This window comes from Pseudopipra pipra, chromosome 24, assembly GCF_036250125.1.
Source record: "Pseudopipra pipra isolate bDixPip1 chromosome 24, bDixPip1.hap1, whole genome shotgun sequence".
NCBI lineage: Eukaryota > Metazoa > Chordata > Aves > Passeriformes > Pipridae > Pseudopipra > Pseudopipra pipra.
Window position 1 is genome coordinate 3,621,546 of NC_087572.1, and position 14,309 is coordinate 3,635,854.

General features: G+C 53.4%; 2 protein-coding genes across 3 annotated transcripts; one reads left to right on the forward strand and one right to left on the reverse strand.

Moving 5' to 3' along the window:
• Window positions 1-575: 575 nt before the first annotated feature.
• On the reverse strand, window positions 576-3,866 carry NR0B2 (nuclear receptor subfamily 0 group B member 2). Its single transcript, XM_064635247.1, has 2 exons — window positions 2,275-3,866; window positions 576-1,694 (listed from the first exon to the last, which is right to left on the reverse strand). Exons 1-2 carry the CDS (start codon window positions 2,798-2,800, stop codon window positions 1,432-1,434), a joined length of 789 nt encoding a protein of 262 aa, XP_064491317.1. The 5' UTR covers window positions 2,801-3,866; the 3' UTR covers window positions 576-1,431.
• A 151-nt stretch (window positions 3,867-4,017) lies between these two features.
• On the forward strand, window positions 4,018-12,724 carry NUDC (nuclear distribution C, dynein complex regulator). 2 transcript variants are annotated; one of them, XM_064635242.1, is made up of 9 exons: window positions 4,018-4,175; window positions 5,229-5,306; window positions 7,572-7,772; window positions 8,057-8,137; window positions 8,578-8,691; window positions 9,114-9,308; window positions 9,916-9,999; window positions 10,088-10,206; window positions 11,851-12,724. In XM_064635242.1, exons 1-9 carry the CDS (start codon window positions 4,080-4,082, stop codon window positions 11,900-11,902), a joined length of 1,020 nt encoding a protein of 339 aa, XP_064491312.1. In that variant the 5' UTR covers window positions 4,018-4,079; the 3' UTR covers window positions 11,903-12,724. The 2 variants fall into 2 exon arrangements, with proteins under 2 accessions (XP_064491312.1, XP_064491311.1); XM_064635241.1 differs by having other exon boundaries at window positions 10,088-11,877.
• The last annotated feature ends 1,585 nt before the right edge of the window (window positions 12,725-14,309 follow it).

Below are 14,309 nucleotides of genomic sequence, written 5' to 3' on the forward strand. Positions count from 1 at the left end.
CTGGTGCCCCTGTCCCAGGGCTGTTGGGTGTCCCGTGCTCAGTGACTCACTGGAACTCATCCCATGACTCACAGCCTCCCTCCCCACGGAAAAGGGCTGTCATGGGGCTGAGATCACCCCGGGAGCAGCGGTGGAGGTGGAGGCACAGGCTGACACTGCAGTTTTCCGGGCTGCTGGCAAAGATTCCGGCTGTTTCCGTGGCACGGGGAGGCTCCATGCAGCTCTACCTGACACCTCACCTGTGCCAGCCATGGAAAATGGGATGGGGTTTGTGCCTGTTGGCAGCAGAGGGGAGCGTCCAGGTGAGTCAGAGCATCCACCTCCAACACCACTGAGAGACCCTGGGAGAGGCTCAATACCTGGAGAAAGGTGCAGCTTTCCAGGGGGATTTGCCCCTGGAAATTTCTGTGTGCTGGGAGCACCGAGGGGTTTTACATCAAACAGCTCCCACTGACACCATTTGACCTGTATTTGCATTGCCAGGTGGATTTTTATGAAAAATCCTTTTCCTTCCACTGTCTTTCCATGCCAGGCCCACCCCCAAATTCAACACCACCTCTAAAAAGTCACCACTGTTGTTCCAAAACGTCAAGCATTTTATTAAAAAAATAATTTATTGCATCTTATATACAAACCACATGAATGTTCACTTATAAAATACTGACACCTCACCTGTTGAAGGCAGGAGGAGCGAGTTTTCCAGGTGTGCACCTGGCTCTGACTCCAGGGAGGGATGTTTGGATCGACCACTAAACCAGCTCCGCTCGTTTCCACGGCGTTCCCAGCTCAGGGTTCACTTATCACACAAACAGGTAAGCCCAGAGCCCAAAATGAGGTGCAGCAGGTTTAGGTGCTCTTAGTTCTGTTGTATTTCATGGAATTAGGGAGGAAAGATGTAATCTAAGGGAAAGAGGGTGAGTCTGGACGCCCTGTGGGATTTAACACTCTGGCTTTTCCCCCTGAAGGTATTCCCTGAGTGTTTCTAAGATTTCAAGCACAACAGGCAGACCCAGACCTAATTCCACAATGTTTGCACTGTGTAAGTGATCCCACTGAGGCCATCAAACATCACGGGATCGAGCTGTCAGCTGAGGACAGCCCTCAGTGCTCGGAGTTAACAGCAAAATGCACAATGATTTCACAGGGGAAAAACTGGGATCAGGCTCTACCAGAGCTCACAGGCAGGGGGGAACAGGGAACAGGGAAGGAAACCCCTCACACTCCATGAAACCCCACACACTCCATGAAATGGAGGCCAGCAGGAGCCGCTGTAAACATCTGCTGAGCCGGAGCTGCTTCTGCACGGCTCCTCCAGCCTCAGCCCTAACGAAACACGCAGTTCCCAAAGAGTCTGGAGCGCTTCTCTCCCTAAATCCCCACGCCTGGATCTGCTGTGGATCCTGGCAAGGTGTGGGGAGCATCCTGGTGTGCTCAGCAGGGCACACACAGCCCCGGAGCCTCGTAGAGCATCTCCACCAGCAGCTCCGCGATGTCGGCGTCGCCGATGACGGGCCGGAAGAACAGATCCGTGATGAGGGTGGGGGGGATGGATTTTAAGGAGGAGGCGACCAGTAAAATGTGGGAAAAGCGTCCCTGGTCGTCGGGGTGCAGCGGCTGCACGACCTCCTGGAGGGCTCGCTGGGCCTCCCGCTGCAGGCTCTCGATGTAGAGGGAAACCCTCAGCCCGGGGATGTCTGTGAGGGAGAGGAGGGGAAGGTGGGGATGAAGCAGGATGGAAAACAGCCCCAGGTTTCCCCCGCTCCCACCCTTCCCTATTTCTCAGCAGGGCACACTAATGGGATGTACACAGTGCTGCTGAGATGTGGCTATTCCAGGGATGCTGTGTGAGGGAGGAAAAGCAGTTAACTGGGAAAATCAAGTAAAGGAACCTGGGTTTGCTGTCTGCAGGGCAGGCAAAGTCCTCTGGCTTTTACCACTACATTTGACATCCCTCCACCCTGCTTCCCAGTGCATTTGGGAATGACCAGAATTAGGAAGAAGGTGACCAACCTTCTCTGCTCTGACACCTGCCCAGCTCTGAGCAGCTCCAAGCCAAGAGGTCTATGTTTGCCCAGGGAGCTAGTGGAGTCCCCAGCCCTGGAGGTGTTCAAGGAATGACTGGATGTGGCACTCAGTGCTCTGGTCTAGTTGACAAGGGGGTGATCACAGGTTGGACTCGATGATCTTGGAGGCCTTCTCCACCCTCAGTGATTCTGTGATTCAGTGTTCAGCTGCCAGTTCCAGCCAGCAGAGCCACGAGGGCCTGGCACTCACCTGGATTGAAGAGGATAGCTCCCTTCAGATAGGCATATTCCTTGGGGCTCAGATCCAGGCTCCAGAAGGTGTTGAGGCAGCACTGCAGCCGCTGCACTGCAGCCAGTGTGGGCTGTGTCCTCTCAGGCTCCTGCCCTTTGCTTTGCCCGCTGAGGAGGATCTTCTTGAGCATGCTGGGGGCCGGCGCCTCCATCACCTCGAAGGTCACCATCTCCTGCACCAGCCCCAGCAGGAAGAGGGGCACCCAGCAGCTATCCAGCAGCAGGAGCTGGTCCTCCTTCGGCAGCAGGTAGAAGGAAGGGAGGTTTTTCATGAAGCTGATGGTTTTGACCAGCACGTCGGAGGCCGCCTGGCAGGTGACGTGTGGCGTGCGCAGCCGGACGGTGCGGCGCTGGTGGCACAGGCAGCGCTGCCGGGCCCGCCCGGGGTGCAGGTTCTGGCTGAGGAGGGTGTAGAGGATGGCAGTGTTCTTATCCTTGCTGTGGCACTGGCACCTCTCGCACTCCATGCCCACGCTGGTGCTCATAGCTGAGCCGGGTCCTCGGCGAAACTCCCGTAAAACCCCTCCTTAAATCTCCGTCCTCCCAGCTCTGCCAGCCCCGTGGCTGCTCCAGCCAGCTCTTATAAGGCTTGGTCACCACTGAAACACCCCTCCACAGCCTTGACCGCCCTGATTAAGCCGCCCTCATTAAAAAAAAACCACCCAACCAGCCCCGCTGTCCCTGGGCTGATTGGCCGGGGGCAAATGAGTTCCCAGCGCTGCGTCAACAGCCGTTTTCTCAATGAATCGCCGGGGAGGGGAGGACGGCGGGTTGGGCCGTTATCAGGATTACCCAAACAGGATAAACAGAGTCATTACCCCAGGCTGTACCATGGCACCAAGGCCCCTGAGCTGTCGTGGGGCGGGTGTCGCTGCCAGGACCTCACAGACAAACAAAGGGCGCTCGTCTGGGCCCTGGAGTTCAACGGCCCGGCCTTGGCAGGAGCAACCTGGAAGTCGTGTTATCAGCAGCTGGTTTTGCCCGGCCTTGCTCGGGAAGCTCCTGTTGTGGTTGGGAGGAAGAGGAACCTGGTGAAGTGCCCAGGAAGGGCCACGGGTGTTGTCTCTTGGGCTGGAGAAGGGCAAATGCCCCCATTTGCAGCATGAGAGAAAAGGGAGGAAAAGAGGGCAGAATTCTTACATTCTCCCAGTGGAAAAGGATCTGGGGGAGCTGGTCAGCAGCGGCTGAATGTGAGCCCAGGTGGGCAAGAAGGCCAAGGGCACCTGGCTTGTACCAGCCATGGTGTGGCCACAGGACCAGAGCAGTGACTGTCCCTCTGTGCTGGGCACTGCTGAGGCACTTCCAGGGTGAGGATTCCTGCGGGGGACAGGGGGAACCTCTCCCCTCAATTCTCTCGCCCAGGGATCATGTTGGACCCCAGCCCCGGCGGGACGCGGAGGAGAGGGGGGCGCAGGGCAGGTGGCAGCGCTGGGGCCGCTCCCGTGACAGCAGCGGGTGCCGAAGGGTCCCGGGCCCTGCTGGGACCCCCCCGGGCACCGGGACCCCCGAGGGCCGCGGGAACCCGCCCGTCCCGTCGCCATAGTAACCGCGCCGCGCCTCGCGCCCCGCCTTCCCGGACAGTTTGACAGCGCCCTCAACCAATCCGCGAAAAGCACCGCGCGGATTGACAGTTCCTTTACCCAATCCAAGAAGAGAGCGGTGCGGCGGCGCGATGTGATTGGCGGTTTGAGAGCAGGCGCGCGCGTTTCCGCGGTCGCCGGTTCCGGTTCCGGCGGGGCCCGGTGTGGCGGCGGCGGTGGCAGGATGGGGCTGAGCGCGGAGGATGCGGCCGAGCAGGAGGATCGCTTCGACGGCATGCTGCTCGCCATGGCGCAGCAGCACCAGGGCGGCGTGCGCGAGGTAGCGCCGCCGGCACACCGGGAGAGCTGGAGGCGGGACGGCGGGGCAGGACCAGGAGGAACGGGGCGTGGGGGGGGGCGCGGCGCGGCCTTCTCGGATCCCGCCCCGGCACGTGGGGCACGGGAGGCACGTGCGGTGCTACGGGAGCGGAGATAACGGCCCTGGGCAGCCCCGCTAGTTAATTAATAGGATGTTAACGAGGGGGGCTTAAACCCCCGGCCCTGGCGCCTTCGGGATTCCCGGAGCTTTCCCGGAGGGTTCAGGATGCGCGGGCGGCGCCTGTGCCGGCTCACCACAGGGCAGGATGGAGCCCCTCAGTTGCTCTTTCACAGCACAATCACCGGCCCCGTGAGGCCTGACCGCGATCGTTGCTCCCCCTCCTCGTGCTCAGGGATCTGCTGACCCCCCTCGCGTATCCCACCGGGATTCCTCTGGCTGGGGGCTCCGCGATCCCGGGTGCTGCCCTGCAGCAGGGCTGGAGGGTGTGGGAACCTCCCACTCACGTTCCACTCACAAATAGCTTAAAAAAAACGCTCCTAAACCAGCCCCTCGTGCTGTAGTGAAACCTCAGACTGAAACACCCACAGCACAGAATTCCTGGAAAATGAAGATCAGCCAAGAATATGTGTTCCCACAGGGATTTGGGGATGCTGGTTGGTACCTGTTCACTCATCAGTGACCCCTGGCAGGCAGCTGGTGATTATTGTGTAAGAATAAAGAGTTTGCACACTTTTAGGCATGCAAAAGAAGCAAAACGTGGTATATATGTATATGTATCCCTGCCCAAATTCCTGCCTTGGATAACAGCTTGGGGTACTGGAGCAGGACCTGAGGGTAAACTGCTGCCCTTTCTTCATGCAAACCACACAAATGCCTCTTCTGGAAGGTGGGAATCCAGGAACTGGATGTTTTCTCCAGGAAAACAGTCACAGGACTGATTCCAGGATGATTTTGACACAGCCACAGATGGAGAGGACAAAGGATAAGGGCTGATCCAGAGACAGGGGGTGGCTTGGAGTGACCTGGTCTCACTGATCCTTTTCTTTCCACCAGCTTGTGAACACCTTCTTCAGCTTCCTGAGGAGGAAGACGGATTTCTTCACTGGGGGAGAAGATGGAGTGGCAGAGAAGGTAAAAAGTAAACCCTTGAGCTTTTAACTTTATAATTTACAACCCACCCAGGCTAAGACTTCCCTGCCTGAACAACTCCCTGCATTTGGGTGCACTTGGGGCTGCTCCTCTCTGAGGGGAGGAAGGAAACAAGGAGCTGCCCCTCTCAGAGGTGAGGAACACACAATTGCCTGCTCAGATGTTACCAACGGTGCAGGTTTTTCTGCCAGACTCTGGCCAAAGGCTTGTTTGGAAAGCAAACCTGCCAGACACACTGACTTAACGGTGACACGCCAGGGTGCTGATAACCCCGGGTTACCTTGTTTGTTCACCTCAGAAAAAGCACAAAGTCCACATCCCTGCACATGCAGCTGCACCTTTGGCTCAGGGCTGGATGGAGTGAGTGTTCTGGGGAGCCTCAGGCAGCCTGAGCATCACCTGTCCTGCCCTCACCCAGCTCCAAGGCTGAAAAACTAAGTTTCACCTTAAGGAAATATTTATTGAAACACAAAATGGCCAGGCTCCCTGAACATTTCCTTCTTATACTTACCAGTATAGCAGCTGTTCCTCCTCCTGGACTGCTGGAACTCCACCAGTGGGATGTGTTAGGGCAGCTTTTAGGTGCTTGTAACATCCTCTGTCCAGTCCCTAAGGTGGTAAAGCTGAGGGAGGTAAGGGATGGGAAAGAGGATGTCCCATCCCTGGAAGTGTTCAAGGCTAGGTTGGATGGAGCTCTGAGCAACCTGGTCTAGTGGAAGGAGTCCCTGCCCACGGCAGGGGGGTGGAACTGGGTGATCTGTAAGGTCCCTTCCAACCCAAACCATCCTGCGATTCTATCAAAGTAAGAAAGATAAACCCCACTGTCACTTAGATTAGAGAGCAAATCTCCCCAAATTCCTGGGGGCTCTGTGCTCCCAGGGAGTGAAACCCTGAGTGGCATTTCAGAGGGGGGCACTGGCTGTGCTTTGGCATGTCCTGGCCACTGTCCTTGTCAGATCTGTGCCTGTAGAAGAAAAGTGTTCATGTCCTCGGGTGGCACCTCTCAAAGTGCTTTACGGCCTCCCGAGAAAGTGCTCTGCACAACAAAAATGGCAGAAGCTGCTCCCCCAGTCCTGCTCACCCTTTGGCATGGAAGAGAAAGAGGAGAGGGTGGGAAGGTCACTATGTTTTTTGGGTGCAGCCCTTGTGTGGAGTGAGGGGGATGTGGGTGACACCCACAAGCTCGGGCAGCGTAAACAGTTCCCTCACCATGGATCCTCGTGGGGTTGGGAACAGAGTCTGGGAGGCACACACACATCTTGGATCCTGTGTCCCAGGAGTCACTGGACTCGCACTGTGTAAATAAATCCTGCTTTCCTCTGTAGAACAAAGCAGAAAGACTCAGGGCTTGGTTATGAACTACGAGGCTTTTAACTGCGAGTTGCTCGAAAAAGGTGCTGAACCCCCCCCGGAAGTTTCTGAAACATATATAAATCAATTTTTCCCCTCTAATTCCTTCCTCAGGCTCTGTCTGTGCTGTTTTCTGGGGCAGCCTTCAGCTCACATACGTGCTGCCCTGCACAGCACCCCTGGCTTTATCGAGGTGGGGCAATTGCTCTGGCTCCCTGCCTGTGTACTCAGCTTTCCCGCTGAGCACGTGGCCGTTGGCACCAGGGACCTTGAGATTTTGCCTCTCAATAGTCACAACAACCTTTTGGGGAGTTTGGAGGGAGGTTGAAAGAAAAGATTTATGGAGGAACTTGCCCCTCTAGTGTAAAACACGGGAGGTTTTCAAGCATTTCTCATCTCAGTCGTGGCAGCTCTGTCTGGGAAAAGCCCAGTCATAGGTAAGGTCAGAAGTAGGTAAAAAAACTTGGACCCTGTGTCCCTGTGCTTCCAGCTGGCCTAGATATGTGGAGTAGCTGTCAGGTGGCTGGGTTGGGCATCAGCTCGTCCTGCTGGAATAGCACAAAGGACAAAATACGTGGAGAATTTTTATTCCTATGTTATCTCCATGAAAATACACACCTTGTGTAGGGAAGAATAGGAAGGGCTACATTTAAGTATTTTATAATTATTTAAATATTGAATATTTTGTATTTTTTTCTCTCTTTTCTCTTTCTTCTCTCTTTTTCAATTGAAAAACCTCAATATTTTCAGTCAAAACCCGAGTGAAAACAAAGGGAAAAGTCACAACACCCCGTGTGATTGAACGAATGAGCTCCTCACTAGACCAAGCTGGCTCCATTTGGGTTTGAAATGGGTGATTCGTTTTAAAACCCTTGTATCTTTGTTCCTGTCTTTCAGCTGATCACAGATGCTTTCAACCACCACAACAAACTGGCTCAGAAGGAGCGGAAGGAGAAGAAGGCCCGTCAGGAGGCCGAGCGGCGCGAAAAGGCCGAACGTGCCGCCAAACTGGCCAAGGAAAAGCAGGAAGCCAACGAGCCAAGGATCAAGGAACTCACAGATGAGGAAGCAGAAAGGCTGCAGCTCGAAATCAACCAGGTGAGAGTGTTGTCAGGTGCTCCTGGAACGCATTAAAATGGCTCAGCCTTGTTCCTTTGCAGTCGTGGCAGCGTGAGGACAAAGGGAATCTTCCCCTTGGTAGTACCTCTTTCCTGTAATTTTTTTAAAGGCTGAAAATTCCCTGTTTTCAAAGTCTTGGATGCAATTCCCAAGTCCTGCTCTTCAGCTTGAGCTGAAGAGGCTGAGGCCATCTAGTGCCTGGTCAGGAAGTGACACCAAGTGCCAGCGCTTGGCTGAGCGTATTTCCTTCTCTTTTTGAACAGAAGAAAGAGGCACAAGGACAGGTCAACAGTGTCCCAGTGAAACCCTCAGAGGATGAAGCTGAATCAGATTCTAACAAACAGGTAAAACTCACCTGGGGAATTTATTTTAGAATGACAGAGTGGTTTGGGTTAGAAGGGACCTTTAGAGCTCATCCACTTCCACCCCCTGCCATGGGCAGGGACACTTTCCACTAGACCAGTTGCTGCAAGCCCTGTCCAGCCTGGCCTTAGGCTGAGAAATATATTTCTGGACAATCATGAGAACTCCTGTGAATGTGAGGGGATGTCCAGTCTGACTTTCTTTAAAAATACACACAGAGTTCCCAAAAATTTCAATAAAGTTTGGGTCTTTTTGGCTTTCTTTCCCGTAATCGTGTTGTAACAACAGCATCTGTTAATTTTTGTGGCTATCAAACACAAACACCTGACCTGAAATTCTTATAAACCTCAAGAACTGTTGTTACAAGTGAAAGATAAATGGAGACTTGAAAAGCTTTTTTCTTTACACCTGAATTTCTTAGGGAACAGATGATGAAGAGGAAGACGAGAAGGATAAAGGAAAACTTAAACCCAACTCTGGCAATGGAGCTGACCTTCCAAATTACAGGTGGACACAGACTCTTTCAGAATTGGATGTAAGTCCATCTGTATTACCAGGATCTGAGGAACCTGAGATAGGGAATAAGAGCAGATGCTGGTCAGAGTGGTGGAGCTGATTCCCTGTGTCTCAGTGTCCTGTGGAAGTTTGTTAGTTGTACTTAACAGCAGCATTTCAATAGCTGGGGGAGAGCTTGGTAAACTGAATAAAATTCCCAGAAGCTGTAGTTTGCCAAGTTTTGGCCTTGTTTTAAAGGCCAGATTTTTTATGTTTTAAATTAAAATCTGCTTCCCTTTGTATGGCCCCTTGTATCCTTTTACCTCCCACTTACTCAGTATCCGAAGGAAAATAGTTTGTGCTCTGTGAAACCAAGGCAGAAAGTCTTGGAACAGCAGCACAGGAGGGTAAGGAGAGAATTCACTGCCCAGCTTCTCAAAATCTGCTCTTTGTCTGCTCCAGCTGGCCATCCCTTTCAAGGTGAACTTCAGGTTGAAGGGGAAGGACGTGGTGGTCGATGTCCAGAGACGCCGCCTCAAAGTCGGCCTGAAGGGCCACTCTCCTGTCATTGATGGGGAGCTCTTCAATGAGGTGAAGGTGGAGGAGAGCTCCTGGCTCATTGAAGATGGTAAAACAGTCACTGTGCACCTGGAGAAGGTAAGGGAATGGCTTGGGGAGGATTCAGGCTTGGCTGCCTCTTCCCAGGTGGAATGAGAGTGACAGCCCTGGTGACCACTTGGTTATCCTTAGTGCAGTGTCATTGTTGCCATTGGAAGTGGGATATTGCAAATTCCCTGTCTTCAGCCTAATTTCAGGCTAATCCAGGATATCCAGTGGATTTCTCAGCAGTTCAGAAAAAGCTGGAAGAAAATCAGGCATTTTGAAGTTGTTCCTTAATGGAATAATGGCACGTTTTGGCATCTGTTAGTGACATGAAAATCCAGGGACAGATCCTATGGTGTCCCTTTTTGTGTCCCTCACTGCCTTCTTTCTGGGCCTCTCCAGGTGATTCGTTTTTAATCCCATTTATCTCATCCCAAACAGGACATGTGACGTTCTCCCAGATCTCCCAGTTGTGAAAATTCAGGCTACCCGAAGTAGTTTGAAATAAAAGCAGTACCCTTTATCCCTCTTCAGATTTTACTAATATTTAGGAAACTGTCAAATAAAATTCGATTCCAGCAGCTTTTTCCTGTGACTGAAACTTAAAACTCCTAGAGCAAGTCCAAGAAAAATAAAATACTTTTGCTTCTTCACCCTTCAGATCAACAAGATGGAATGGTGGAACAAACTGGTCTCCACAGACCCAGAGATCAACACCAAGAAAATTAATCCAGAGAACTCAAAGGTAAGAACTCCTTTGTTTTATGGGATGGAGCTTTGTCAGAAATGGGCTCACCTGAGCCAAGTGGTTCCAATTTTGATCTCGTTTTCAGTTGTCAGACCTGGACAGTGAAACTCGCAGCATGGTGGAGAAAATGATGTATGATCAACGACAGAAATCCATGGGCCTGCCCACGTCTGATGAACAGAAGAAGCAAGACATTTTGAAAAAGTGGGTACACCTCATTAATCTGTGGGGTTTTGCCTTCCCAAGCCCTCCTCCTCTTCCTCTTTGGCACAAATATGTGAGGAGAAAGCAGGTTGGCCTTCAATCCCACCTGTGCTCTCATCTGTGTAGTCATTGAACTGTTGGCTGATCACTGGTGTCTATAAAAGCCTGTGGGGGTAAAAAGCCTAATGGGAAATTCTGGGAATAGCCTAGCTCTGGAATTGTCTTAATCTGCTGATTTCAAGTCCAGAAGGCATGTTTGGGACTGGAGGTGCCATCTCTGCTGAACTTTAACATGGTCTTGATTGCTGTCTAATCTCCCTGGGTAGCCCAGCTAATCACCCCTCCCTGCCACTTGCCACCAGGAGCTGTCCCTAAGACACTTTTATGGCTTTACTGCCCTGTTTGGCAGAAATGCAATGCTGGGGAAATGACTCCTGGGGCTCCCAAGGCCGTTCAGGAAGGGGTGGAGGCAATTCTGGGTCACCGAGCTTCTCCAGCAAGTGCAGATCCACATCTTATCTCTGGATGGAAGGAGCTGACCTGACTCCTTGTTTCCCTTGGCTTTATCTCTAATGCCAGAAGCTTCCCTGTGGGGTGTAACTAGAGCAGAGACCAGGCTTCCTTAGTGCCTGTTGAGTTAGTGGAATGGGAGGTAGCTCTGCTCCCAGGAAGTCCACATGCAGGGCACCTCGTTGGCAAGGTCACTTGTCTGGGTGCTCTGGAAGTTTGGCTTCTCCAGAGATTGGCTGGCAGAGGATGGAGAGGAAGTTTAGACTTTGTTCAGGCCAAAGTAGACTCTGTGACACCCAGGTAGGTGCTGATATCTGCCAGTGGAGCTCTCCTGGCTGCCAAACAAGGACATTATCCTCACAGCACAGATTTCCCTGGAAATGGAAAGTGGAAATGCCGTGGTGGCATTTCAGGTGAAGCCCTGAGATGGGAACACAGAGGGGACCGAGGCCTGCCCTTACTTGCACTTTGTGTGTGGATCCTCCACGTGGGTGTGACGTGTTGTATCCCCTGGAGAACAGGTCACAGGAGCTTCTGCATGCACACATCACTCCTGAGCACTCCTAGGCACAGGGTGTTGGGCTCCAAACATTCTGATGTGGCAACCTAAGTCCAAACAGTCCCTGGAAGGTGTCCCTGCCCATCACAGGAGGTTGGAACAAGATGATCTTTAAGGTCCCTCCCAGTCCAAACCATTCAGGTTGCACCTGGTATGAAACCAGATTCCTCTGGTCATGTCCTCCATGAGTTTTTACTGTCAGAGCACTGGAGATACTCCCCAGTAATGCTCAAGCTGACAAGGCTCAATCTTAAATCATAATCTGCCCTCACAATCTCCCCTCTGCCCCACAATGTGTTGTAGCTGCCACGTGTCCAAGAGGTAACAGTTAAAGGGTGTCTGATAATTAACTCCTGTGTGTCTGGACTTGCTGACCTGGTAGGATGGCAGGAATGCTGCTACCACTGACCCGAGGAAGAGGTGTTTGTAGTCCAGGGAGTGTGTCCCAAGGAGCTCAGCAGAACATTCCCTGCTGTGGAGGGTGTGGGGACAAAGCAAAAATCCTTCCCTCCCCAGACAGGGCTGTTCTGGCTCCTGCTGACTCACCCAAACTCTTGTCTTTGTTTTTCCTGCAGGTTCATGGAACAGCATCCAGAAATGGACTTTTCAAAGGCTAAATTCAACTGAACCCTCCCTTTCTCCCCCCCCCTCCTTCAGTCAGCCCGTTGAGTGGGGCAGGATGTGTAGGGTTGGATAGTCCTCACCTTGGGCAAGTAAAACTTCCAGCATCCCCACCCGAGCCTGCTGTGGAGGCAGCTCCCTGGAGTCACCCCCAGTGTCCTGTGTGGGGCAGGAGGCAGGGCCACAGAGCAGCCACAGCAGCTCCAACCATCTGCCACAATTCCCAAAGGGCAGGGGGGAGAGGAGGAGGGGTTAGAGCAAAAAAAAAAAAAGGGTGTTAGGGCTGAGAGAGCCAGACCTGAGAGGTTTTGGGGTATATCCTTGATGTACTGCTTTGCTTCCTCGGGCTCTTCAGAGCTGCTCATCCACTCCTTGCCAGTTCAGTTTGGCACAGGTACCTCCTGAGTTTTACTCCCTCCTGCTCTCCTGGGAAAACAAGGGTCAGTTGATTTTGTGAAATAATTCTCCTGCCTCCTTGGGAAGGGAAAACAGCAGTTCAAACCCACAGCTATTGCAGCAGAGACAAACTCTGCTTCTCCTTGCTGCTGCTTCTGTTCTTGCCAGAAGTGGGACAGCTGGAGAGGTCAACCTGCTGTCCTACAGCAAGGAGAGGCTGGAGAGTCTGTGGTGTGGGCAGGAGAGGACACGTGGGGGCTCTGGGGGTGCTGTTCCTGCTGGGAGTGTGTCTCCTGCCTCTTTTCCAAGGGCCTCTCTCCCTGTTGAACGCTGACGGGCGTTGCTGCGCTCTGTGCTGACGGGTGGCATCACTCTGCATGTTCATATCTGTTCAAACTGCAGTGCAACATAAAGGAAAAAAAGTGGAATATTTCCAGGCAGAGTGTGTGGTTTCTCCTGCAGAAGGGATCTGGGATCCAGGCTGGGAGGAGCTGGGAGTGGGCAGTGCCTGGGTGCCAGGGGGGCTGCTGCCAGGGGCTGGGGTCGTTCTCTCTGCTGCCTGTAAATATGTCTTGGGTTCCCTGCTCTGGACTGGTGGTCTCTCCCTGCCTCAGGAAGAGGCAGTGGGAGCTGCATTTCTCTCAGGAGCGCTTGCTGAACCCATTCCCACCTTAAACCCTTGGGGCTGACCAAGGCTCGTTGCTCCAGGCTCCACTCACCACTTGGCAGCACATGGCCACACCAGGAAGCCACCCTTGCCCCAGGTCTCCTTTATGCCAAGCTAAGGAGGAGAGTGTCATGAAATCCTGGGCTCTGTCAGTCCAGGCTATCCCAGATCCTGCTCCTGTGGTTCTTCCCTCTGCCTCCCTGAAACATTTCTACCTCCTACCTGAGGGGAGCAGGCACAAATCCTGCTTGGGCAAAGTCCAGCCTGGCACTGCACCTGGTGTGGTGGTGGTGGGTAGTATTTTTTTGAGGAGTACAACACTTTGCCAGTTTTATAGGTTCTTGGGGTCAAAAAACAGCCCCCACCCAGCTGAGCGTGACCTTGGAGCAGCTGCCTCTGGAGTTCTCCAGGTTCTTCTGCCTGTTTATCTTACAAATCTCTCTACACACACCTGCCTGTCCATGGTTTGGCCCTGATAAAACAAGAGGGTCTCCCCTTTCCATAAAAAAAAAGCCATCCCATGCTGGGTTTGAAGATTTTAGCCCCAGAATGAGCTCCCTGCCAGCGTCTGCACAGAACCCTGGGGCATGGGGCAGGTGAGCTGGAAGGGCTGAGCTGTCCTGGGGCATGTGACGAGCTTCACCCCGCTCTCAGCTCCGTCAGGGCGCTGCTGCTGCTCCCTGGAGGTGCTGGAGATGGAGGAACAGGGCTGGGCTCTGCACCTGCAGCAGGATCCGCATCCAGCCGCCGGCCCCTCCTAAGGGACAAGCACAGGCAGGCACCAGGGCAGTCATAAACCAGCAGAGTCCATGGCACCACCCCCAGCCCAACCTGTAGCTTTGTTATTTCCCCGTTTCCTCCTCAGCCCTGTATCCAGCACCAGGAGCCTCAAGCCCGACCTTTTCCCGACGGTTGGCAGCTGCCTGGATCTGGCAGCACGGTGGGAGCAGCCTGTTCCAAGTCCAGAGCTCCCTCAGTGTTCCCAACCCCAAAATCCTGGGGCTGTTCTGTCCTCAGCCACTGCAGGGTTGGGAGTAACACCCGTGAAAATCCCAAATTTGCTGGTTCCAGGTGGCACTGGGATCTGGTGTCACTCGCAGGAGGCAGCTGAGAGAAGGCAAAGAGAAAAGGCAGCGACAGGAACCCCCCGGGAAGGGTTTTTTGGGGTGAAGGAGTGTCATTTGGCCTTTCAGGGAGATAAAAGGAGAAGGCAAACAGCCCTGGGAGAACGAGGCCATTGCTGCTGCTCCGAACCCCGCGGGGGTGAATGGCCGGGGCTGAACCCAGCTGATCCCAGTGCTATCCCTGGACTTCAGCCCCTGGGGCCAGCGGAACAGAAGGTGTTTCTCC